This window comes from Narcine bancroftii, chromosome 5 (assembly GCF_036971445.1).
Source record: "Narcine bancroftii isolate sNarBan1 chromosome 5, sNarBan1.hap1, whole genome shotgun sequence".
In the NCBI taxonomy this organism is placed as follows: Eukaryota; Metazoa; Chordata; class Chondrichthyes; order Torpediniformes; family Narcinidae; genus Narcine; species Narcine bancroftii.
This window is the reverse complement of record NC_091473.1, coordinates 100986901-101013363: the sequence shown is the minus strand read 5'-3', so window position 1 is coordinate 101013363 and position 26463 is coordinate 100986901. Positions and strand designations below refer to the sequence as shown.

The window sequence follows — 26463 nt, the reverse complement described above, 5'->3', positions numbered from 1 at the left end:
CACCGCCAGTGGGCTGATCTCGCCTCAAACCGTGCATCTTGGCGCCTCACAGTTTGGCGGGCAGCAACCTCCTTTGAAGAAGACCGCAGAGCCCACCTCACTGACAAAAGGCAAAGGAGGAAAAACCCAACACCCAACCCCAACCCATCAATTTTCCCCTGCAACCGCTGCAACCGTGTCTGCCTGTCCCGCATCGGACTTGTCAGCCACAAATGTGCCTGCAGCTGACGTGGACATTTACCCCCTCCATAAATCTTCGTCCGCGAAGCCAAGCCAAAGAAGGATGTCAGTAGATTTTATTTGGTGCAATATCAGTTCAAACTGGGTGAAGCTGATTAAAAGCTGTCCCTAAAATAGAAGTGGACATACTATGTGGTTGGAGCCAGTGACAGAATTCATTTCCAAACTTTGGACAATTTGCTGTGGCTGAATATTAGCAGGATCAACAACCAAGGCTTTAATGTAGCACTGAAGACCTTTATATGCAAAAGTAGAGGAGTGAGGCCTTGAACCTGCAGGGTGCAAGGAGAACCTCCCAGGCACAGACTAAAACAGCAGCAGGAGAGGGGAGCTGTTAAAGGGAAGACCCGAAGCACAACCTTAGAACATTGATGTTGCAAGAAATTAATTGACCTCACATGCTGGGTCAAGGTCAGTGAACCTTTCAGAGCTTCTAACTGCATCACTAGATTTTCATGCTTCTATTTATTGGCCAACATTATCCATCAATCAGGATTAATATTCACTTGTTTCACTTCATTCTCAAATATCTAAATCTCGTCGCTGGTATTGAAAATCGACTATTCCAAATTGGAGTGTGGTGATTTTTTTTTAGAGATCTCTTCTTAGTGCTGTGGAGGTTCAGTCACTGTGTTCATTCACAACAAATTGATTGATGTTTGAATATTAAAAAAGGGACATGAGGATAGTGCGGGAAAATGGTGCTGGATTAAAAGACCAGCTATGTTCTTGATGAATGGCAGACTAGGCTCAAATCTTTCTGCTCCTTGTTTTATGTTTTTTTTTAACCAAGGCAATTCTCAAAGGTGATTATTTATTAATTGGATGCTTTTTTTTGTCATGGTTCAAATGACGATGATCTTGTCTTTAATTCTGAACAACCAGCAAAGCAAAGTAGAAACAATGTAAAGGGTTGTAGGGCTCATCAAACTCTTCCCCAGAAAGGGTATCCCATAGTACAGCCATAACCATGATAATGGTACCTGGTTTGGATACTGCAGTGTAGCTCAGGCATAGAAATATTATTTAACTACATCAATGATCTGCTCAGAGGTTGGCAATCTTGACCTCTGGTTTTATCTGTCTCTGACATGGGAAAAGTTTCCTGGAGTTTATTCTATCTACATCCATCAATGTTTTATATTCCTCACTCATGTCCCCTCTAAAATAGACCTGGATTCTCTGAGCTGTTCCTTCCCAGGCAACATCCTGCTGAATCTCTTTTGCATCCTCTCCAACACTATCCCATCCTTCCCATGCCTTGGCATCCAGAACTGCACACAGTGTGTCCACCTGTGGTATGACTAAGATTTTATAGAGGGAATATAATCTCCGTAGCCAACTAATATCCTATATGCCTTCTTAGCAGTGGACTGCCACCTTCGACTATCTCTGGACGTGCTCCAAGATCCCTCAGTTCATATATGCACCCTTCCTTTAGTGGTACATATCCATGCCTCATTAATGTTCCCAAATTTCACTATCTCACATTTAACTGCATTAAACCTATCAACCATTTTCCAAGCCATTTCCCCAACACATCAATCGTAAATCCCCTTCCTCAGAATTTTTTTCTAATATTTTCCCCTCCACTGATGTTAGACTCACAGATCTCTAGTTACCAGCAAGTCATCACTACACATTGTTATTGCAATCTGTCTGCTCTGCACACTTCCAGAGTTCATATGCTTTATATGTACTAATGTTCTTCTGGACAGAAGAGATTTGTGTAAATTCTGCTCTCAATCTGTTTACTTGAATCGCACAGTAATTCAGTAATTGGCACACAAACACTTGGTGCTATAGAGCCAAATATCATTTGATGTTGGGGGGGATTTTCTATGATTACTTTCCCACAAAGCAATGTCAACCTTACATTGTCATCTTTCTTATTTTCCAGGTGGTGATAATTCATATAACTTCAGTGAAGGACCAGTTGCCAAAAGAAATTGATGGTGCAAAACGTTACTTGGTAGTGAAAGAAACAGAAATTACATACATCACCAAGAATCACCTTCACTTCACAGACACCGAGTCCCCTGAGAATGAATTGATGTTTCTAATAACTAAACCGTGTTTCTCTCCAACTCAGCAAAGGTAACTTTTCTGTTTTTGTATTCAGTTTATTGCTTAAAATTTCTTCCTTTCCTTGAGTGACATTGTGGATGCATTTAACAGTGGTAAAGAGAAGTTTTGATCTCCTGGGTTTTTTTTAATGGGGCTGGATTTATGGAGTGCAATCAAGAGTCTTGACCTCCCTAAATTGCACTGATTTTGACATGTACTTTGCCCTTACCGCCATTCAAGGTTCCTCCCAATAATTTGGTTTAAAAAATATATCATGACAGATTTAAATGTGGTTACATGGTGCAGATTGATTAATCAGTAGAAAATGGGGACACAAGAAAAACAAGCATTTCATGTTTCGATGAAGAGCATTCAGCCACAACATTGACAATTACTCACCTGCCCACTGATGCTCTTCAACCCAGTAGATTGCTTTTTGCTCCAGATTCCTACATCTGTAGTTTCTTGTGTCTAAGCATTTTGAGTCATTCTGTGAATAAATTGATTTTAAATAGCCCCAAAGGACTTTTAGAAATCATGCCAAATAATGTTCAGGTTGGATTATTACCTACAAGAAGTTCTTTCACTAATTTTTCTTAAAATTTAATTCAAAACTTTTCAAAACATACAGCTGGTGTCCTTGTGCTTCAGTTGAGTTTCCAGATACTCCATGTAATTTATGGAATGCTGTGCAATAGGGCTATCCAAGGCTATAGTGAATTCCAGGAGGCCCTACCTCCAGTACAATGTGTTTTCCAAACTTCACCTGAGTAGTGCCAATTGTAATTTATGAACAAAATTCAGGGTGATAAAACGTACCACAATAAAGTGGCCTCCTCCAGTGGTTGTGGTTCTACACCTCTGATAGTCACTGGCTTGTTGATCAGTGTCGACTGTGCCCTCTGCAGGGCACAGGCCAGGGCAGAGTTGATATGGAGAGCCGTCTGTTGCCCATGCAGTGCTCCCCCCTCCATATCAATGACAGGTTCAAAGGAATGATGAAAGTCAATACAGTTTGGTGCCAGCAGCATCAGAGGAGATGGTGCTGGGTATAGCAGTCAGCCGTCTTTGGGACTCCAACTCCAGATTTTTACTTCGGGTTTAGTCCAAAAGCTTTTCCCTTGAGTGGGTATAGCCACAAGGCAGCAGAGGTTTGAAATTGGTGTTTTCCCTCTCCTAGATGAGTTAACAACCCCCATCTGCCTGGAGCAACTGGTTTCAAGCTGCCAGTGTCCCACCTTTGCCCCATCTCCTGTCAGTGAGAACAGCTCTGCCAGGCATAAGAACTATGCCACGCATGAAGGCCAGGAGTTGGACTTGGTTGTCAGAATCTGTTTGAGATACACGTCACGAAGAGCATTTGTGTAGCAGTGGGAGCTCGTCCCCATTGCCACCCTTCGGCTATGGTGACAAAGTAGAGATAGGTAAAAGCACAAAGCTGGAGAAAGTCAACATGTCCAAATAGCATCCTTTATATAGCAAAGGTGAAAATACATAACCGACATTTCGGGCTTGAGCCCTTCAAGGTGTGGAAAAATGTTGGCAGGCGTCCAAATAAAAGAGTGCGGGGGAGGCATGGAGGTAATAGGTGGAGAAGGGAGGGAGGGGATAGCAGCAAACAAGGGAAGTAGGGATGGCTGGGTGAATAGAGAGGGAAGGGGAAGGAGGAAGGGAAGGGGGAGAGAAGAGCAGGTTAGCACAACTGGAAAAGTAAATGTTAATGCCATCTGGCTGGAGTGTGCCCAAATAGAAAATCAGGTGCTGTTACTCCAATTTACAGCTGGTCTTTATGGGATAGTACATAAGGCCATGGGTAGATATATGAGTATGGGAGGGTGACACAGAACTGAAATGGTTGTCTACTGGGAGGTCTCTGTCAAGGTGAGGATGGAATGAAGGTGCTCAGTAAAGCGATCTCCCAGTCTGCGCCCAGTCTCTCCAGTGCAGAGCAGGCTACAAAGGGAGCACAGGATGCAGTAAATCAATCCTGTGAATACACAAATGAAGTGTTATTTCACTTAAAAGGCCCGCTTGGGACCTCTGATTGTGGTGAGGGAGGAGATGTGGGCATGTGTGGCACCTCCTGAAGTCACAGGGGAAAGTGCTAGAAGGCAATTGGTGGGAGGATGCATGCACAAGGGAGTCACAGAGGGAACAGTTCCTACAGAAGCCAGAGAGGGGAAGATGTGTCTGGTGGTAGGATCCTGTGGTAAATGCTGGAAATTCTAGAGGATAACATGTTGGATGGGGAGGCTGGTGGGGTAGTTGGTGAGGATGTGGGGATTCTATGATTCTATGTTTGTTGCATCTGGGGGCAGATGAGCGAGAATTGGAGGAGATGTGGCTGAGAGCTGAGTTGATAGTGGTGGAGGGGAAGCCATGTTTGTAGGAGAGGGCAGACATTTCAGAAGATCTGGACTGAAAGACCTCATCTTGGAAAAGATGCAGCAGAGACCAAGAAATAGGGAGAAGGGAATAGAATCTTTGCAGGGTACAGGGTGTAAGGAAGTATAGTCAAGTTAGTTGTAGAAGTTAGAGGGTTTGTAATATATGTCAGTGGAAAGCTTGTCTCCTGAGATGAAGAAAGAGATATCCAGGAAGAGGAGAGTGTTGTTTGAGATGGACCTAGTTGAGTTTGAGATCGGGGTGGAAGTTGGCCGTGAAGTGAATGAAGTTCACAAGCTCATTGCTGGTGCATGAGGCAGCCCTGATGTAGTCATCAATATAATGGAGGGTCTTACCTGTGTAGGCTTGCAGCATGGATTGCTCCACAAAGCCCACAAACAGGCAGACGTAGCTGGGACCCATGTGTGTACCCATGGTTACTCTTCTGATTTGGACAAAGTGAGATGAGTTAAAGGAGTTGTTTAGAGTGAGAACAAGTTCTGCCAGGTGGAGGAGGGTGGTGGTAGATGGTGACTGATCAGATCTTTTGTCCAGGAAGAAGCAAAATGCTTTCAGATCTTCGTGTGGGGGTTGGAGGTATAAATGGATTGGACATCCATAATGAAGATGTGGTGGTCCAGTTCATGGAACCTGAAATAATTGAAGGGATAGAAGGCATGTGAGGTATCATAGATGTAGGTGGGGAAGGATTGGGCCAGCAGAGAAAAGATAGAGTCAAGGTAAGATGAAATTAGTTTGGTGGGGCAAGAGCAAGTGAAAACAATGGGTCTACCCAAATAGTTGGGTTTGTGTATCTTGGGTAGAAGGTAGAAACGAGCAGTGCAGGGATGGGAATTTCTTTAAGACCTCCTGTATGGGGGATGAAGGTATAAAAGGATTGGACATCCATTGTGAAGATTTCTTTAAGATCTTGTGAACACACTTCCCCCTACTCTTTTATTTGGATGCCAGCTGACATTTTTCCTTATCTTGATAAAGAGTTCAAGTCCAAAACGTCAGTTACAGATTTTTACTTTTGCTATGTAAAAGACACTGTTTGACATGCTAAATTTCTCCAGCATTGTGTTTTTATTTCAACCACAGTGTCTACAGATTTTCATGTTTTACTTCAGAGACAGGTTATGTGAATCACCTGACTGGAGGTATTTATAAGATCTACACAATCCTTTTTCCATTTTGTTTGTGCCTTTGTTTCTTAAATGGTTTATTTGAGTTATATTAACATGGGAGTTGTGGTGTTAAATGAAGGATGCATATTGATAGATGTAATAACACATCAAATTCAAGATCTTTATCATTCTTAAAATACCAGATAAATAAAATACCAGTTAAATAAAATAATAATACCAGGTAAATAAAATACCAGGTAAATAAAATAATAATCTTTTCTTTGGCTTGGCTTCGCAGACGAAGACTTACGGAGGGGTATGTCCACGTCTGCTGCAGGCTCATTGGTGACTGACAAGTCCAATGCAGGACAGGCAGGCACAGTTGCAGCGGTTGCAAGGGAAAATTGGTTGGTTGGGGTTGAGTGTTGGGTTTTTCCTCCTTTGTCTTTTGTCAGTGAGGTGGGCTCTGCGGTCTTCTTCAAAGGAGGTTGCTGCCCGCCGAAATGTGAGGCACCAAGATGCATGGTTGGAGGTGATATCAGCCCACTGGCGGTGGTCAATGTGGCAGGCACCAAGAGATTTCTTTAAGCAGTCCTTGTACCTCTTCTTTAGTGCACCTCTGTCTCGGTGGCCAGTGGAGAGCTCGCCATATAACACGATCTTGGGAAGGCGATGGTCCTCCATTCTGGAGACGTAATCCACCCAGCGCAGTTGGGTCTTCAGCAGCGTGGATTCGATGCTTGTGGACTCTGCCAGCTTGAGTACTTCACTGTTGGTGATGAAGTCACTCCAATGAATGTTGAGGATGGAGCGAAGACAGCGGTGATGGAAGTATTCTAGGAGCCGTAGGTGATGCCGGTAGAGGACCCATGACTCAGAGCTGAACAGGAGCGTGGGTATGACAACGGCTCTGTACACGCTGATCTTTGTGTGTTTCTTCAGGTGGTTGTTTTTCCAGACTCTTCTGTGTAGTCTTCCAAAGCTATTTGCTTTGGCGAGTCTGTTGTCTATCTCGTTGTCGATCCTTGCATCTGATGAAATGGTGCAGCCGAGGTAGGTAAGCTGGTTGACCGTTTTGAGTTTTGTGTGCCCAATGGAGATGTGGGAGGGCTGGTAGTCATGGTGGGGAGCTGGCTGATGGAGGACCTCAGTTTTCTTCAGGCTGACTTCCAGGCCAAACATTTTGGCAGTTTCCGCAAAACAAGACGTCATGCGCTGGAGAGCTGGCTCTGAATGGGCAACTAAAGCGGCATCCTCTGCAAAGAGTAGTTCACAGACAAGTTGCTCTTGTGTCTTGGTATGAGCTCGCAGGCGCCTCAGATTCAAGAGACTGCCATCCGTGCGGTATTGGATGTAAACAGCGTCTTCGTTATTGAGGTCTTTCATGGTTTGTTTCAGCATCATGCTGAAGAAGATAGTAAAGAAGGTTGGTGTGAGGATGCAGCTCGCTTTACGCTGTTGTCAATGGAGAAGGGTTCGGAGAGCTCATTGCTGTATCTGACCTGACCTTGTTGGTTTTTGTGCAGTTGGATAACCATGTTGAGGAACTTGGGGGGGCATCTGAGGCACTCTAGTATTTGCCAAAGCCCTTTCCTGCTCACAATGTCGAAGGCTTTGGTGAGGCCAACAAAGGTGATGTAGAGTCCTTTGTTTTGTTCTCTGCACTTTTCTTGGAGCTGTCTGAGGGCAAAGACCATGTCAGTAGTTCCTCTGTTTGTGGAAAGCCGCACTGTGATTCTGGGAGAACATTTTCGGCGACACTAGGTATTATTCTATTTAGGAGAATCCTAGCGAAGATTTTGCCTGCAATGGAGAGCAGCGTAATTCCCTTGTGGTTTGAACAGTCTGATTTTTCGCCTTTGTTTTTGTACAGGGTGATGATGATGGCATCACAAAGGTCCTGAGGCAGCTTTCCTTGGTCCCAGCAGAGCATGAAAAACTCATGCAGTTTGGTATGCAGAGTTTTGCTGCCAGCCTTCCAGACCTCTGGGGGGATTCCATCCATACCTGCTGCTTTTCCACTTTTCAGTTGTTCAATTTCCTTATATGTCTCTTCCCAGGTAAGGACCTCATCCAGCTCTAGACTCAAGGGTTGTTGAGGGAGCTGGAGCATGGCGGACTCTTGGACTGAGCGGTTGGCACTGAAAAGAGATTGGAAGTGTTCTGACCATCGATTGAGGATGGAGATCTTGTCGCTGAGGAGGACTTCGCCATCTGAGCTATGCAGAGGGCTTTGGACTTGGGGTGAGGGGCCATACACAGCCTTTAGTGTCTCATAAAAACCCCTGAAGTCGCCAATGTCGGCACTAAGCAGGGTTCATTTGGCGAGGCTAGTCCACCACTCATTTTGGATCTGCCGGAGTTTGCGCTGAAGATGGCTGCATGCGAGACGGAAGGCTCATTTTTTCTCTGGCCAGGAAGGCTTTGCAAGGTGAGCCTGGTGGGCAGCTCGCTTCTTTGCCAGCAGCTCCTGGATTTCCTTGTTGTTTTTGTCAAACCAGTCCTTGTTTTTTGTGGAGGAGAAGCCCAGTTCCTCTTCAGTGGATTGCAGTATGGCCGTTTTCAGCTGATCCCAGAGGGTTTCAGGAGATGTGTCCATGAGGCAGTTTGCATCCTCGAGCTTTGCTTGGAGGTTTGCCTGGAAGTTTCCTCTCACTTCATCTGACTGCAAGTTTCCAACATTGAACCACTTTCTGGGGGCTCCACTGTTCTTGAACATTGGCTTGAAGTGAAGGTTGAGCTTGCAGTGAACAAGCCGGTGGTCAGTGTGGCATTCTGCGCTGGGCATGACCCTGGTGTGGAGCACATCTCGTTTGTCTCTTCCTCGCACCAGAACGTAGTCCAGGAAGTGCCAGTGTTTGGATCGAGGATGCATCCAGGTAGTCTTCAAGCTGTCTCTCTGCTGGAAAAAGGTGTTTGTAATGACAAGCCACTGTTCTGCGCAGAGCTCCAACAGGAGGTGCCCTTTGTCATTGCGCTTGCCGACACCATGCTTGCCAAGGATTCCTGGCCAGGTTTCTGAGTCTTTGCCGACGCGAGCGTTGAAGTCACCAAGGATGACAACCTTGTCAGCTGTAGGGGTGCGTTGGATGAGGTTGCGCAGATCAGTGTAGAACTTGACCTTTTCTGCTGGTTCCGCCTGAAGGGTTGGAGCATAGACACTGATGAGAGTGATGGGTTGCTTGTTTTGAAGGGGGAGTCGCATGGACATGATCCGGTCAGAGTGGCCTGTCGGGAGGTTTTTGAGTTTGGAGGCAATGGAGTTCTTGACCATGAAGCCAAAACCAGATAGGTGTCGTTCAGCGAGGCTTGCCAGACCAGTAGAGTGTGTAGCCCGTGCCGTGTTCTTGGAGGCTGCCTACATCTGCAAGGCAGACTTCGCTGAGAGCGGCTATGTCGATGTTGAGTCTGAGGAGTTCATGTGCGTTGAGGGCAGACCGACGTTCAGGTCGGTGGCTGTCAGCCTTGTCTAGCATGGTTCTGATGTTCCAGCATGCTAGCTTGAGTTTGTGTGCATCTTTTGAGGGGGAGGACGTGGACATGTCCTCGGGCCTGCGCAAAATAATAATACCAGGTAAATAAAATACCAGGTAAATAAAATACCAGGTAAATAAATGTACATGATTTCATGATTTCCACTATTCCCAGTTCCTCCCTGTTTTCATCATTTGGATTCAGAAAGTATGTTAGGATAAGTAAAAATCCTTTTACTTATTGTCAACTGCACTCTTTCAGACTGAGATCCTCCACTTTTTTTAAAACCAAAACAACCATTGAAATTATTATGAATGAAGTAGCATTTTACAATAGCTATGTTACATTCTGCCAAGTTCACGTAAGATGCCAGCTTGGGACAGACAAAGAGCAAATTAAATTTTAATTTTAAATTAAATTTACATTTAGACTTACAGCACAGTAACAGGCTATTTTGGCCTATAAGTCTGTGCCGACCAATTTTACATCCAATTAGCCTACACCCCCGGAACGTTTCAAAATGGGAGGAAAGCAGAGCCCCTGGGGAAAATCCATGAAGACATGGGGAGAATCCACACAGACATGGGGAAAACATGCAAACTCCTCACAGACAGCATGGGAGACAAACCCCATTCCCAGTCACTGGCACAAAAAAGGCATTGCACTAACTGCTACACCAACCATGTTCCCCAAATTAAGGCAATGCCAAGAATTCTAAGATTTGCAAAATTTTGCCAAGAGCAACAATTTCTTGAAAAGTTTTGTCATTGAACACAAAAGTGGAAAAATATCCTTGTATTTTAGTGTCTGATTTATAATTTAAATTTCTGGGCAATGAATCCATAATTAGATTAACATGCTGATACGCCATAAGCAAGGACCAGAGTTGCATCATAGTATAGGTTTTTATTAACAGAAGAAGCCACCTCTACTGACCAGTGGGATAAATTGCACTATCTGTTCTACCAGTCGGGTGGAGCAGTCACCAATGGCAAGCAGTCAGCTAAATACATTACATCACTACACATGCCACCCTATGTAAGAAATGTACACTTATAATGCGGAGGAAGTTGACGTTGTTCAGAGTTTTTGTTTTGATTTGCCATTACAGAATACCTGATGCGGGCAAAATTGTTTTCGTAGATAGTACAAAAAATAAGAAGAAGGATCCTTCTGTTCCAGTCCTGAAATCTTTTACACAGGTACCTTCAAGTTTAATTTCAGTTCAAGTACATTGTCACATACACTGAAGCACAGTGAGAAATTTTGTTTTGTGAGCACTCCAGCTAGTCAACCCACATAAAAATCCAATATAGAGAGATCGGTTGGTACAGAGCCAAGGCAAAATTGTGCGAATATGAGATTTGATCAGCAGCAAATAAACTCTCCTTGAAACGGGTTACGCATTGATCTTGCACTCGTGCATCTTCTTCCTGATTGGAGGAGGGTGAAGAGTGTATGGCAGAAGTGGGATGAGTCTTTTAATATGTTAGCTGTTGTTCCGAGGCAGCGGGAAACTTTCTTTGGAGTTGATGGAGGGGAACGGATTTGTGTTCACGACTCTCTTCAGTTTTTCAAGGTCAAGATTCCTTTATTGTCATGTAATAATACAGAAAATTTTATACTATACAAAATGTTCCTTTGCCTGCTGTAAGACATCAAAGAGTCACCATTATTATTGCCCTTTACAGCAGTTTTAGATGAAGTTTTTGCAGTCTTCAATGAAGCAGTTCCCATACCACACTGTGATGCATCCTTACAGGATACTCTCAATGGGGCATCTATGGAACTTGAAGGATGCAAGTGCCATGCCAAATTTCCTCAGGCTTCCAGGAAAATCGAGATGCTGGTACACTTCCTCGGCCAATGCACTGACTTGGGTGAACCAGTATAGGTTGCCTGAGAATGTGTGCAGACAACATTCTGAATGATGAAATGAATTGCTTTTTGTTACGTATTCTGAAATGGGCTAGTAAAGTTTGTTTTCTGTTCCCTCCAGGCAAGTTAACTTACTGTGCAATAAGAACAAAGAACAATATAGAGTAGTGTTACAATAAATTAAATAGTGTAATGTATGGAGAAAAGTATAATTTAAAAACTGTTCGTGCATCATAGTTTGTCACTGAGAGATCCATTTAATATTCTGATAAAAGTAAGAAAGAAATTGCCATTGAATCTGGAGTTTTGTGTTTTGACGCACACCTATCATTTGCCCGATGGAAGAGGGGGTAGGGTGGGAGAGAGTATAACAGGAGTAGGATGTCTTTTAATATATCAGCAGCTTTTCCTGGACAATAGGAGGTATATGCGAGTCCATAGATGGGAGGTTGGTTTATGTGATGGGTTAAGCTGCCTTCAGGGATTGGACAATATAAGCTGCAATGCAGCTTATACAGACTCACGCCTCAGCACAGTATGAACAATGGTTGCCTTAATTTTTTTGCCAGAAGTCCGATACTGGACATGCATAAAGTCATACATACAGAGTAATAAAGAAGAAATATACACAGTGTTTAGAAAAAAGGAAATGTAATACCATAGCATAACCAAAACATCCTTCCACATATTAACTAAAGGAAACATTCTGATTTTCTTCATCTTCATATTGGTTGTTATCAAGTCCGTCAGATGTGAGGGTGGTTTCCTCTGTGCAGTGGATAATAAGTAATCATTGCTGAATATGAATTCACTAAGACTTCTCAGTTTCTTTTTTGATTTGAGTCTATCTGTTTCAGAATCAGAGACATTGGATAGAGTTTTGAGTGTCTGTGTTGGGGTGAAGAATGATGAATTTATATGAATCATTGTGAATCATTTGATGCAGAGATCCTTTGGGATACTGGACTGATGTTCAATAGAGATGACTTCAAGGAGATTATATTCTGGGTGCATATGACATGGAACTACTTCCTTGCTAAGTTTATCTATCATATTACACCAGGTATTGTGAGAAGGTTCTTCTGGGTGCATCTCCATGGATCTGAATTTACTGTGTTTTCCAAGTGGGCTTTCAAGCTGCTTTACAACTTCCTCATGCTTGCATGGATATTGATAATTGATCTCACAAAAATCAACACCAGTATCAATCCGTAGCCTACTCGGTTACTCAAGTATTTGTATTAATCCTTGTGTTTGCTTAATGTTGTATATGTTGATTTTGTGTTCCTGGAAACTATATCTTCTCTGTCAACTATTGCTTAGTTTTAATTATCTCTTGAGGGATTTCATGAGAAATATCTATAAACATTCTGTTAGCGACTATATCATTGCATAAGGTGTCAAGTAGACACAATCATAAGTTATTCAAGAAGTTGGTGTAAATCGTAAGCACATCTGTGAAAGGGTAGATTTATGTTTCAGTTTTTCTGAAGTGTTGCGTCCTTGCAGCTTTGATTTCACTCATGGTTATCCTATTAGTGCATTCATGCTTGCATTTGCTAGAAAGATGTTTTGTAGCTTCTCTACAACTAGAATGGCCAATTATGGAGATTATAAATATGACCTCTTCAAAACAAAGAGCTGGCAATGTATTAAAATACAGAAGAGTATCACAGTTAATGGAGGTTACATTGAATTCTGAGATGGCATGTACAATGAAAGTGTGATCTGAACTGGTAATAGTGGTATGAAAATGCCCTGGCATTTCTTCACAGAATAGGATATCAATTAAAAATTTGAATACTGGTCACGTTGACAAATTTCAAATATGGAAAATGTCCTCCTGTTTGACCAGATGTCTTTTTGTTTAAACAGGTGTCCTTACCAAACATTCGTTGTTTCAGGCTTTCATCGGAGAGCAATGACACTGGTTTTATAACCCTAAATGTAGGTGCCTTTGCATCTGGGTTTCAAAACCCCCACAATAGATCTCTAAAATATAATATCTAAAAATACAGATCAAAAAATAATATAAGTCTGCAACAATTAGCTCACTGACACACAGGTGATCCTAACACTTCGACTCTCCTCCTCCTGCAACTGAGATCCATCACCCATATACTGAGGTTTAACACACTCGTCCGTGCATGCACGCTATTTCTCAGAGGCATCGCATTGCTGACAGAGGCATCGCATTGCTGACATCATCAGTAGCGACCAGCACCACTCCTGATGAAGGTAAGTACACAACCACGCCAGGCACCCCCCACCACCCCCCCCCCCCCCCCACCAGCCCCCATAGTTCGGCCTGACCTTGTTTGATAGTGGAAGACAGATGATGTATGGTCCGAATGGAAAGGATACACCTGGTCCTCTGACTCTGACTCCAATGTAGAACATGGATGGCCAATGTACGCCGGCTTCAACTTGTCGATGGAAACCACGGGTGATGTCTTAAGACCTGAAAAGGATCATCGAAAACAAGCTGAAGTGGTTTGCGAACAGTGTCATGCCAAAAGAACACGTGAGTACAACATTATAGATCATTCACCTCATGCACTGCAGGTGACGCATGTCGTGTAGGTGTATGTCGAAGTAATCTCATGCTTTCTGAAGGACAATCAACATAACTAGTCAATTCTTTGTGCTTGGACTTGGATTCACAAACTCGCCTAGCAAGGTTATGTAGGGTCGTTTACTAGCTTTGCTACTGAACATCCAAGATTTGCCTTAACAGCAGCATGCACACCAAGGAGAACCATGGGCAAACATTCACTCCACATGGATGCATCACCACCTGCTGTTAATGCTGCATTCAATTGTCATTGGAAAAGCTCAATGAGGCCATTGGCCTGTGAATCGTAATCCATAGTGCAGATATGGGTTATGCTCAGAAGATTAGTGAAAACTCAGAATAACGGCGACTCAAACCGAGACCCTCGATGCATTGTGATAGTGACCAGAACACCGAAAGATGGAATAAAATAATCCGTAAAAACCCTAGAAACCTTCTCTGCAGGGATGTCAGTGATAGGAATAGCCTCCTGCTACCTGGTCATCCGGTCTTCACACATTAGCAACTAAGTATATTCTGAAGTGACAGAAGCTGGCCTACCAAGTCTAGCTGCACGTGCTGGAAACAGGAATCCGGAACAACAAAACCCCCAGCTTGGATTTCATGTGTCTGGAATCTTTAGAGCATTGCCCATAATCTAACATCTCATTTAACATGAGGCCAGGTAAAATGTTTATAACTAGTTTGATTCATGCTCTTCTACCAGGATGCAACAGATTGTGAAGAGACTCAAAAATCTCCCACCTCATAGCCGCCAGCACAAAAGGCCTAGACCTTCCTGTGAAAAAATCACAGCCTAACTTTTCACCCAATTCATCCAGTGTCACAACTTGAAAATGGAGATCAGAATTGATCTAGTAATAGCGATGAGATTTGGATCGGTGTGCTGTGCACAAGCCATGGCGGTGAATTCGATGGCAGTAGTCATATGCATCAAAGTTGCGCCTAGACAGGACGTCGGACACAGCATTTGCTTTTCCTCGGTTGTGCCATATGTCCGATGGAAATTGTAAGATGAATTCCAAGTGCTGAATCTCTCTGAGTGAGTAAAAATGTGTGTTTGTACTTCTGGTACGCATCAAAGGCTGTGTAAATGGTGAAAGACCTTCCAATTAAAAGCAGAAATGTTTCACTGCAAGATAAATGACCAAGAGTTCTCGATCAAACATATTATAATTTGCTTCAGCCAGGGACAATTTGGCAGATGTTCCAAATGCCCACAGACTCATTCTAACACTGCTCCCATAGCGCTGACAGATACATCCGTGGTAAGAGAGAGCAAGGCATTGGGCTTTTGATGTACAAGCATCATGGCACTCACAAGCACAGTTTTCACATCATCTCCCAAAGTTTATGTCTTTTTGGACACAGACTTATTGGATCCTTTTAGTCGTTCAGTAAGGGGAATAGATATTCTGCAGAAATTAGTGATAAAAATTCATCATCCCTAAAAAACCATCGCAACTGAGAAACATAATGGGTGTAGGAAATTCTCAAACCTCTCACACTTTCAATTAATCAGGCAAAGTACCATTTTGCATAACTCCAAAAATATAAGATCAGCAGGCACCAAAAACATATTTACTGGGATTGATCACAAGGCCAAACTCACTAAGCCTCTGTAACAATGAGATAAGGTGGCGCTTGTGCTCATCTTTCTTCATCCACGCTTGTGACCAGAATATCAGTGATATTCTGGCCAGCGAGTACATGGTCCATAAACTATTGGAATGTGTGAGCTGCATTCAGTCAACCAAATGACATTCGTAGAAACTCAAACATGCCGAAAGGGGTAATAACTGCCGTCTTCGTGACATCAGAAGGCTCAACTAGATAGTAAGCACATACTTGCAAATACATGTTTGCCGTGGAGGTTTGCTGTAAAGTCTTGTAAATTTAGGAATGTTATATTGGTTAGGCACGGTGCAATTGCTCAGGACATGATAATCACCACAAGGCCGTCAACCCCCAGGATTTTATTTTGGAACCATATGCAACGGTGAAGCCCAGCAACTGTCAGATCGGTAAACTATGCCCAACTCTTGCATGTGGTCGAATTCCCCTTTTGTGGTTTTAAGACGGTCTGAGGGTAATCTATGAGACCGTGCTACTACTGGAGAACCCAGAGTTTCTATATGGTGGATTATTGTATGTTTAATGTCTGTGTGATGATACAATGGGGTAACTAGACAAGAGAAACACTTGAGCAAGGCTTGGAAAGGGCAGCAGTCAAGTTGAAGGCTCGTCAGGCAGACGATGAAAGATGACAGATGCAGCTCAGTGCATACAGGAGCTGTGGTCCTTGACACAATGATTTTTCATATCCACCAACAGTGAAAAATGTGACAAGAAATTCTCTTCAAAAATGGAATTTGCCACATTGCAACCATATAAACCCACCAAAAAAGGTTTCTTGAGACCAAAATCTAATGTGAGTGATCTATGGCCATACATTTGATTGTGAGAATCATTTGTGGCTGAAAGAACAGATGACATATTGGGGTATCTATGTTCCTCTGTGGTTGGAGGGACCATAGAAATCTCTGCACTGGAATTGACAAGAAAGTGAACACAGTCTTTGGAAAAAAAAAGTGACTGGCATGCCCATGACCAGCAGTTCCCTCTACTGCTGGGCCAGCTCGTTTCCCAGCTGTCATTTGTAGAAGGTGGCTGGCAGGACCAGGCAGCAGCACCAAATCTCTGATGCTTCCAACAAACACGCCGTCTGTCATCTCTATCACATCTGTGACCACCACGATTCCAACCAAGTTGTCGGAAGGAATTCCATTACGTGCCCAAAGCCTGGTCCTGCATAGTCAGCGCTGCTATTTTCTGCTCCGATTCTGCTAAATGATGCATATACTATCTTTGCTGGAAATGGTGATGACACTTCACAAGGCACAGTAAGCAGTTGTTCCAGCTACATTTGCTCCTTCTGACTCAGGGAAGTTACCAATCCTTCTGTCTTCGAAGTGGTGGTCGTGTAAATAATAAGGTCGGCATGATCCACCAACTGATTGAGGGGGGACATTCAAAAGACATTCACCTAATGCTCTTGAACATGACGAGGTAAACATTGAAGGAACCTCTGTTTCCAAAAAGAGCCTTCAACGGGGTCTGTTCCAGCTAGCCTGCACCCCCTCCTCAACATCTAGCCTAAGCTGTCATCAGCTGGCAATTGGGGAATACAAGTCTCCTGGATGACTGGGTATGCCACAGAATAGCCACCTTGACAATGTCGTATGGGAGATTACCATCCGGATCCACTAAGACATCCTGCACTTCACAGGCAAGCTGCTCTGGAAGACACTTCACAATTAAACTGCTCTTCATCTTCTGACTCGTCACACTGAAGGCAAAGAGACAAGCTTCAAGAATCGTGAACAATGCTGGGGCATTGTTAATAAAAAAGGGGGAATCTTCAGTTTGACCATCCAATCTTCTCCTGTAAGCAGTTTATCCTCAACATTATCCATTTTAAATTAGAAGGTACTGTGAACTCACGGGGTCGCCACTTGTAACAGCACTGATTTACCATAGCTTACAAACAAATAAAGAATACACACACTCGTTTCTTTCAGCACACCATGAAGTCGACTTTCTTTTATTAATCACTAGACACAACATTGCATTCTTCACCACCCAGCTAAACTCCTCTGACCTTCTCACTGGCTCACTGCTACATGGGTGATCCTGACATTCTCACTCTCCTACTCCTGTATCTGAGATTTTACACCTGTATACTGACGCTTACACACCCGCGTATCCGTGCTATTACCCACATATGTCGCATTGCTTACATCATCAATGGCAAATGGCACCACTCCTGATGTAGGTAAGTACAGGACCATGACAATGTATTCAGGATACTTCATCATAATTGATGGTATATATATCAGCTACAACACTTGTCACATGCAGTAAAAAAGAAAATGCTGGAAATAGCAAATCAGGCTGTATTTTGTTTAAAAAAAGAAACAGTAGATTCAGGTCAAACACCTTCAGCTAAACTAGAACTTGCTACATGAAGTTCAGATGCGCTGGGTTTACCGAGTGGCAAACTTTTACAAAATGGTTGATTTTATTTTAAGTGCATTGTGGAGTCTTCTGACAACAATGCTCCCACATCCATGTCCATGCAGCAATTCATCTTGTGGCCAAGATTTCCAATACCTATCACCTGTTGCCTGTGGCAGTGAAGAACACATTGGTCTGAATCATTTAGTTCTGGATGCCAGCCATATATCTCAATTCAAAACTTAATCTATGGTGTTATATTGAGTTCCTTGTAAGTCATTTTGGTGTAATTGGGCGGCATGCGTTCATGGACCAAAATGGCCATCTACCATGAAATGAAATATTGTAGGGCATCAAAAGGCAGGGAACAAAATGCTGAACTAACAGCGCAGGGAGCTTTGGACCTGACCAGAGGCCAAATAGTCCATTACCATCATAAATGTTTCATGCTATGCTTTTAAATTTCTGATATCTAAAATGTCATGAATTTGGAATCTAGAATGTACAGCCATTTGACTTTCTTACTTGGATTCTAATTACTTGTTCTCAGTAATTTTTCAATGGTGTTCATACCTCACAATGCTTTAATGAGTGCTAAAGGGGCAGGAGCTTTTATGTTCAGTGGAAGCAAAAAATGGATGTTTGAAACAGCTGTTGGACTGATGGACAGTTGTCACTTGCAACGTGTTACTGACTCACAAGAGCTGAGAATTTTCATAGCATCTGAAAAGACGTGTTAAACAAGACAATGTTGCTTAACCCATAACTCCCAATGACAATGTTTTGTTGCAGAGCATCAAATATGTTGTGTATTGTTCGTGAAAATGCAATGGTACCCTTTTCTTCACTCTGGCTTTGTCCAGCAGGTCAGACTGCATCTGCAGAATTAATGCTTCAGGTCGATAACTTTTTGTCAGAACGGGGGGTGGGGGGAGCGAAAATAAGTTAGGAGGAAGAGGCAGAATAAAACAAATATCTCCAATGGCTGAGATCTGGTTTTCATGTGATAAGGCAGAACTGAAATAATTTGGTCAGTTAATGAGGGCAGTAGGAGAGGGATGATATGGACAGTTGAATCATAGGATCCGGGAAGTATTGTTGAACAGAGAGATCCAAGGGTACAAGTATATAGTTCACTGAAAGCAGAAACATGGGTAGACGGTGAGGTAAAGAAGCCATATGGCACGCTTGGCTTCATCAGACATTTTCTTGCTCTTGTTATCTCTCTCTCTCTCTCATAATCCACCAACAACGATACTTCAAGTTCAAATTAATTATCAGAGTACACGCATGGCATCACATACAACTCTGGGACTTTTTTTCTCCTGCAGGCCATGCAGAACTTTTACTTATCAGTAATGTAAACTGTACTCAAGAAAATAATATGTATACAAAAGCAAGAAAGGTAAACAGAAAGAATGTAAACAAACTGAAAATATAGGAAAAATGTTTAGTAATAAATAACATGCAAATTAAGAGTCTTTAAATGATATTCTGACTGAGTCTGTTTAGGAGTCTGATGGTGGAGGGGTAGCAACTGTTCCTGGACCTGATGTCTTGTGACACCTATACCTCTTTCCTGATGGCAGAAGGCAGAACAAAGCATGTTCTGAGTGGTATGGATCCTTGATGATTGCTGCTGCTCTCTGATGGTAGAGTTCCAAGTAGACTTTCTCAATAGTGGGGAGAGTTTTGCCTGTGATGTACTGGGATGTATCCATGACCTTTTTCACTCAGAGGTATTGGTACCCCCATAGCTGACCATGATGCAGCTGGTCAGCACACTTTCTTTGACACAGCTGTAAAAGTTTGCCAAGGTTTTGGATGTCTTACTGAACCTCCTCGAACATCTAAGGAAGTAGAGGTGCTGACATGCTTTCTTCACAATGACATTAGTGTATTGGGTCAAGGAAAGGTCCTCCGAAATAGTGACTCCCAGGAAGTTAAATTTGCTTACCCTTTCCACCTCTGGTTCCACAATGATCACTGGATTAAATATCTCTGATTTTCCCTTCCTCAAGTCTACAATCAGCTCCTTGCTTTTGATGACATTAAGTAAGAAGTTGTTGCCAGTGCTCCATTCAGCCAAGTTTTCAATCTCCTTCCTGAATGCTGGCTCATAGCACAGCAGTGGGTTGTATAAAAAGGGACAATCGTCACAAATTTGTAAATGATGTTGTTGTACAGAGCCACAGTCAATTCACCAACAATTTATCTGCATGGGAGCTCTGACCTCAGCCATCAGAGATATGTACCTTTTTTCTCATCCTTCTCACCCTCATCCACTTTGCAATTCAAAATCAACTTGTTTTGTTTTTAAATCTTTCCCAGTTCTAGTAAAGGGTTTTTGACTTGAGGTGCAAACTCTGTTTCCCTTTCCATGAGTGGTGCCAGTCCAGCTGAGTGTTTGAGCATTTTTACAATTCTGTGCAATTAACATAAGAACGTGAATTGTTTGCCACTTGATGGTTTGCATGCCCACAGCTTCTCTCACCATTAGCAGCATTCTGTCCCACAGGACAGTTGTTTGTGGAATGGTAGTTAGCCCTCATTGATCATCAGCTGGTATCGTTCAGGAGCTCTACTCCAACACTTCACTGCAGATGAAGGCAGGGACTGAGGACGTACAACTTTTACTCATCTCTGTTTCCCTGAGATTTTCATTCGGCCAGTCAAACTATACATTTTCCCCTCTTCTTCTGAGGCCCTGCTCAACAGTCCTCTCCAATACCCCTTGTCTCCTAGTTGTCAGTATCAATGCCTGACAGCTTCATTATATGTCACTTAGAGTTGGTCAGACTGAGATATGGAAATGTATCATCATGACTCATTCACCCTAAGACTAATGTATAAATGACATCACTCTGATGAACACAGCCAAACCATTGCAGATATCATTCGCTTTAGCGATGGAAGTTTTCTGAGAGAAAACTATTTTACCCTTAAAAAGGTGACTTTGTCTTATCAGCAAATGCATGCTTCTGAGGCAGTAAAGGTGGACAATATTAAGCCTTTTTACATGCTCTTTGTAGGTTCATCAGAGCTAATTACTGTAGAAAAGTGAACCAAGAATGAGAAGTGCATTATGGGCTAGTGTTTTCAGCCAGTTTGCTGTCCACACTTTCAGCTTGTGGAGAACTGTTGCAGCTTTTTCAATGTGTGTGTTCATTTCAGCATCAAGTTGACAGATTCTTGGGGATTGTGGAGCAATGATATGTGAAGCTGTTATCAATGTTAATGTAACAGCATGGTTGTGAAACAGCACCGCTGTACCATTACAATTCTCCTCATGATGCTGTTGGTCGTATATGTAAGAGTCTGTCTATTTGAAGGTAGACCTTGCTATGGGATGCTGGTGTGGCATCTTCAACAGCAGGCAGCTCCACTGTGAGGACCTGGCTCTCAGGGAGGCAAGGATGACAGATTCCATTAGTTCTGGTGTGCAGCAGAGAGAAGAAGGTGCTAAAGTAGCTTGGCATCGGGACACAGGCATGTTTGACCTGCTGTGCATTTTGAAGGATATGAAATGTAGCTAAATTTGTTCCTCACCACAAAAGCAACCTCAGCAAGTGTACATGTTTCAGAAACTGCTCATATAATCAAATACATTGGTGAGTTCAGCAAGTGGAATAGATCATATCTCCTGTGTTTATGATATTTCACCTCTAACTGACAAACAGAAGGTGCATAGATTGTAGATCTCCTGGTCCATGAACCACATATAGATTTGGATACAGTGTTTACAGTCAAGATCTGGCCTCATGTCAGGACAATAGGCAAGTACATTTTCTCAAAGCTCTGCAGGGAAAAGCCTTAGTAGTGCTACAATCACCTCCTATGGAGATATCCCATGATATCCTCCCACAGAGATATGTGAGACATAGTCTCCTTCCTCCTAATGAGATATCCCAAAACATACTCCCCTTCCTTCCACAGAGTTATCCCAAGGCACAGGCCATTCCTCCCACAGAGATATCCCAGCAAGCAGTCCCGTTCCTCCCACATTGATATCCCGGAACATGGGCCTCTTTCCCTTGCAGAGATATCCTGGGATACAAATCTGTTCCTGTCACAGAGATATGTCGACACGCTGTCCCCTTCACCTTACAGAGCTATCCTGGGACAGAGTCTCATTTCTTCCACAGTGATATCCCAGGACATAGTCCCCTTCCTCCCACAAAGATATCCCGGGACATGAAAGGAGCATTCATCGCCAGAATTGTCTGAGTCAGAATGGTAAGGCTTTGGCTCATCTGGTTTCAGTCAGAACAGTAAGAGCGGAAGAATAGTAGCAATTGAAGTAGGAAAGAGCCACAATTTTCAACAGGTAAGCACAGGTAAGGGCAGGTTTTATATGTCGTATATTTTGTTCATCTAGTCATAAACAGTGGGAATGACAGTCAAGTCAGGGGAATGCTCCTCCTGTAGAATGTAGGACGTCAGGGAAGCCAGCAGTATCCCTGACGACTTCATCTGCATGAAATGCATCCAGCTGCAGCTCCTGTCAAGCCAAGTTAAGAAATAGGAGCAGGAGTTGGATGAATTTCGAATCATTAGGGAGGTAAAGGCGGTGATTGACAGGAGTATAAGGGACACTATCACAACTAGGAGGCAGGAGGAGGGTAGATGAGTGACAGTCAGGAGAGGGAAAGGGAACAAGCAGGCAGTGCAGGGTACCCCTGTGGTCATTCCCCTCAATAACAAGTATACCATTTTGGATACTGTTGGGGAGATGACCTACCAGGCACAAGCCACGGCGACCAGGACTCTGGGAAGGGAGGAGAAGAGGTGAACTGTAATGAAAGAGGATTCCCCCCCCCCCCTGTAATGAAAGGGGGGACAGATAAGAGTTACTGTGGAAGAGATTGAGTATCCCGGATGGTATGTTGCCTCCTGGTACCAGGGTCTGAGATATCTCAGATCATGTTCACAGAATCATCAGGAAGGTGGGTGAGCAGCCAGATGTTGTGGTCCATGTTGGGGTCAATGACAAGGGTAGGAAAGGTGAGGATGTCCTGCAAAGAGAGTTCTGGGAGTTACTCTTCAGCCTGCACACATATCCCTGGACAGAGTCCCCTCCCTTCAGATATATTGTTAATTTATCAGCTGATTGTTACAGTACAACCCAGTAAAACAACATTTGGTGCACAGTGTAAAAATAGTCCAAAGTCACATACAAACAAACTATATATATATATATATATATATATATATATATATACAAATATATATATTTATATATATATAAATATGGCCTGTGTCTTGGGATAACTCTGTGGAAGGAAGGGGAGTATGTTTTGGGATATCTCAGTAGGAGGAAGGAGACTATGTCTCACATATCTCTGTGGGAGGATATCATGGGATATCTCCATAGGAGGTGATTGTAGCACTACTAAGGCTTTTCCCTGCAAAGCTTTGAGAAAATGTACTTGCCTATTGTCCTGACATGAGGCCAGATCTTGACTGTAAACACTGTGTCCAAATCTATATGTGGTTCATGTTTACATACATATATTAGAAATAAATATCATTAATAAATAATGAAGTAATTAAAGTTGTTTTGATAGTTTAGTAATCATTCACCAGTCTTACTGCCCATGGGTTGAAGCTGTTCCTCAGCCTGGTGGATCAGCTCTAATACTTCTGTATCTTTTCCCAATGAACGTAGCTGGAAGGTTCTATGAATGAGGTGGTAGGGGTCTGAACAGATTTTGCAAGCCCTCTTTAAACAATGATCCAAGTAAATCACATTGATCAGGGGAGGAGGGCAGAGAGACCTCAGTGATTCTCTCCCACTTTTGTAGTCCCATGGATTGACCTCGACAGCAATTGTACCACACTGTAATAGAACTAGCGAGGGCGCTCTTGATTGAGCTCCTGTTCACAGAATGGTGGCCGGTAGCCTTGCCTGCTTCAGCCTTGTCAGGAAGTGCAGTCACCTTTGCACCTTCCTTTCTTTTTAAATTATTTTTATTGATGTTTATATTATGCAAAATTGAACAGTATAGTTATACAGAACAACTCTGATTATCCAAATTGGTTGGGACTGGGCCTATGTCGGATAAATGGTTTTATCAGAAGAACTGGTCATTTTTTTAAAAAACAGCCCAAAGGCAAAGGCAAATCATTTTTTATCAATGCTTAAACAATGACTAACAAGGGAAGCTTAAGCAAAAACAAAATCTAGCAGCTGATCCCTGACATGTATGTACTGCTGCCGTTGATCCCTGGGGAGACTTCCCAGGTCGATGGAACACTCACTGGCGAGTCGGCGGGCTCCTGTCTCCCCGGTCACCAGCGCTCCCAACCCCGATTCTGAATCCTCCCCTGCTAGGCCTAACGCATATGTACACCTGGAAGAGTGTGGTAGTAGGCTGACAGGAGGATTCAGAGTCTGCACTGGGGAGCTCCACAGTGCTGAGGATGGAGGGAAGGAGATGGGAGGGAATTCCACTGAGCCCGAGGTCCTGCTCTTACCCGGAAGCTGCTCTCCTTGACGGCGCAGAGGACCAGAGAATTTTTCGATCGCTTGCAGCTGGGAATCGGTAACATACGGTTTGAGAGGGAGAGTTGGAGAGAAAAGTCAATAGGAGAAGGTAAAAAATAAATGGAAAGAGAGAATGGAGGGAGTTACCTGAAATGTGGACAATCGTCATTCTTTTTTTTAAACTTTATTTATTCGTTCAAAATACAGATAGTAAATAACATATACAACAATAAACCAAAAACATGAATGTTATATTTTATAGAAAAATAAATGAAAAAAGAAATAAAAAAAAGAACCCCCCCCACCCAACTTCAGCCAGCTGTCCTAAGGAGAGTCATAAAGAAAGGCAAAAAAAATTAAGGAAAAATGAAACATATATATTAAAATCTAATTACATAAATCAAAATGTAAATATTCTGAATATAACAACCATTTACTAATAAAAAAGCTATAGTTATCATGCGAAACATATGTAATTTTTCCCATTATTAAACAATATTTCATCTCGTTATGCCATCTATTAATATCAATCATATTTGTATCTTTCCACATACTAACAATACATTTTTTTCTCTACAAATAATGCTAAATATACAAAAGCAAGTTGAAATTTATCTAATCCCAAACCTTTCAGAGGTTGCAAACTGCCCAATAAAGATACTATCAGATATAAAGATATTTTAATCTTATACAGATTTGGATTTATCCCAACCCTTTTTATCCATACCATCCTATAATATTTAATACATAAATGAAATATAACCCTTTTCTGGTACCTTCATAAGAAAAGTCTCAAATTTAATCATTTCAGATAAAATCATATCGCTACCAAACACACATTTTACCAAAGATCAAATTTAAAAATAAAGAAACAAAGAATTCTTATCAATACCATAGCTGTCCCTCATCATTACGCTTAATCGAACTGTTTAAACCTTGAACATTAGAAGTAGCAAACCTCAACTTTAAGATATCTACTAATATTACTAAAGACCAATAATATCTTTATATGAAAACTCAAATAATCGTATATAGGCCCTCCAATAGGAGGAAAAAAAAATCACAAAATAAAAGCTAGATAAAATTAAAAAAATTTAAAAATTAGAAAATAAATTAACAAAAAACATCCCCCCCAAAAAACTACCAAAAAGTAGTAATCCCTAAACAAAATTTGGGTGTGGATCACCCACCAGTGGCTGATGACTAATAGAACCTAGAACAAATCTCTTCCTCCCCAGCCAAACAAAAAAAAATCTCAAAATATCATAATAACATAAAAAATAAAATAAGAATAAGAAGATTCTGCTATTCATCCAAGAGGTTCCAAACTCGAAGATCCCATTTTAAAAGAAGTTGGACTCCTTCCATTCCTGTTTTTCCCATTTCTACCATTTCTTCCATTTCCAGAACAACCAGATTTTTCTTTAGGAGACAATGGTGATCTACTTCTTTGTCCTCTTATATCAGGCAATGAATTAGCAAAAATCATTGCTTCATGATCATCCTCAAAAAACCAAGATTGATAGTCTCCAACACTGCCAGATAGCGAAAAGTAGACTTATAACCTTTACGCCACAAATCTTCTTTAACTGGATTAAATCGACGTTGACGTTGAATGACCTCTTGATAGAAAAAAAACTCTGCTACTCTGAATCAATAACAGAGTTTGTCATTTTCTCGCATTTTGCACTGCTAGTCGAAGTATTGCTTCTCTATCCAAATAATTCAAACATCGAATTATTACAGGTCGCAGTGGCTGACCAGGTAAAGGTGATCTCCTTAAAGTTCTGTGAGCTCTTTCCAATACCAAGCCTTCAGAAAAAAAATTCTTGCTCTAGTACTTGTGAGATCCAATCTGTAAAAAAATGAAGAGGATCTCGTCCTTCCATACCTTCTGGCAAACCAACAATTTTCACATTATTCCTTCTGCTTTGATTCTGCAAATAGTCTATTTTCCTCTCTAACTCCTTCTTACGATCTCGCAATTCTATAACGGATTTTTCAACCTTCAACACTTTTTCTGCATTAGAAGCCACTTGTTGTTGACATTCCAAAAAAGCAGACTAAAATTTTTTAAAATCTTCACTAGATGCTTCTACACGTGTTTTAAGTGTATTCAATTCTGAATTTATCCTTTGAGTCAACTCATTCATTATAGGCTGAATGACTGCATTTAACTGGTTACATTGTAATTCAGAAAAGCTCAGCCC

General features: G+C 42.2%; 1 protein-coding gene across 1 annotated transcript in view; it reads left to right on the top strand.

Moving 5' to 3' along the window:
- frem1b (Fras1 related extracellular matrix 1b) overlaps positions 1 to 26463 on the top strand; it is a 213661-nt gene that overhangs the window by 74919 nt on the left and 112279 nt on the right. Inside the window, exons 11-12 of the mRNA XM_069938520.1 lie at positions 2141 to 2337; positions 10408 to 10498. Coding sequence (XP_069794621.1) covers positions 2141 to 2337; positions 10408 to 10498 — 288 coding nt within the window. The remainder of the gene's footprint in view (positions 1 to 2140; positions 2338 to 10407; positions 10499 to 26463) is intronic.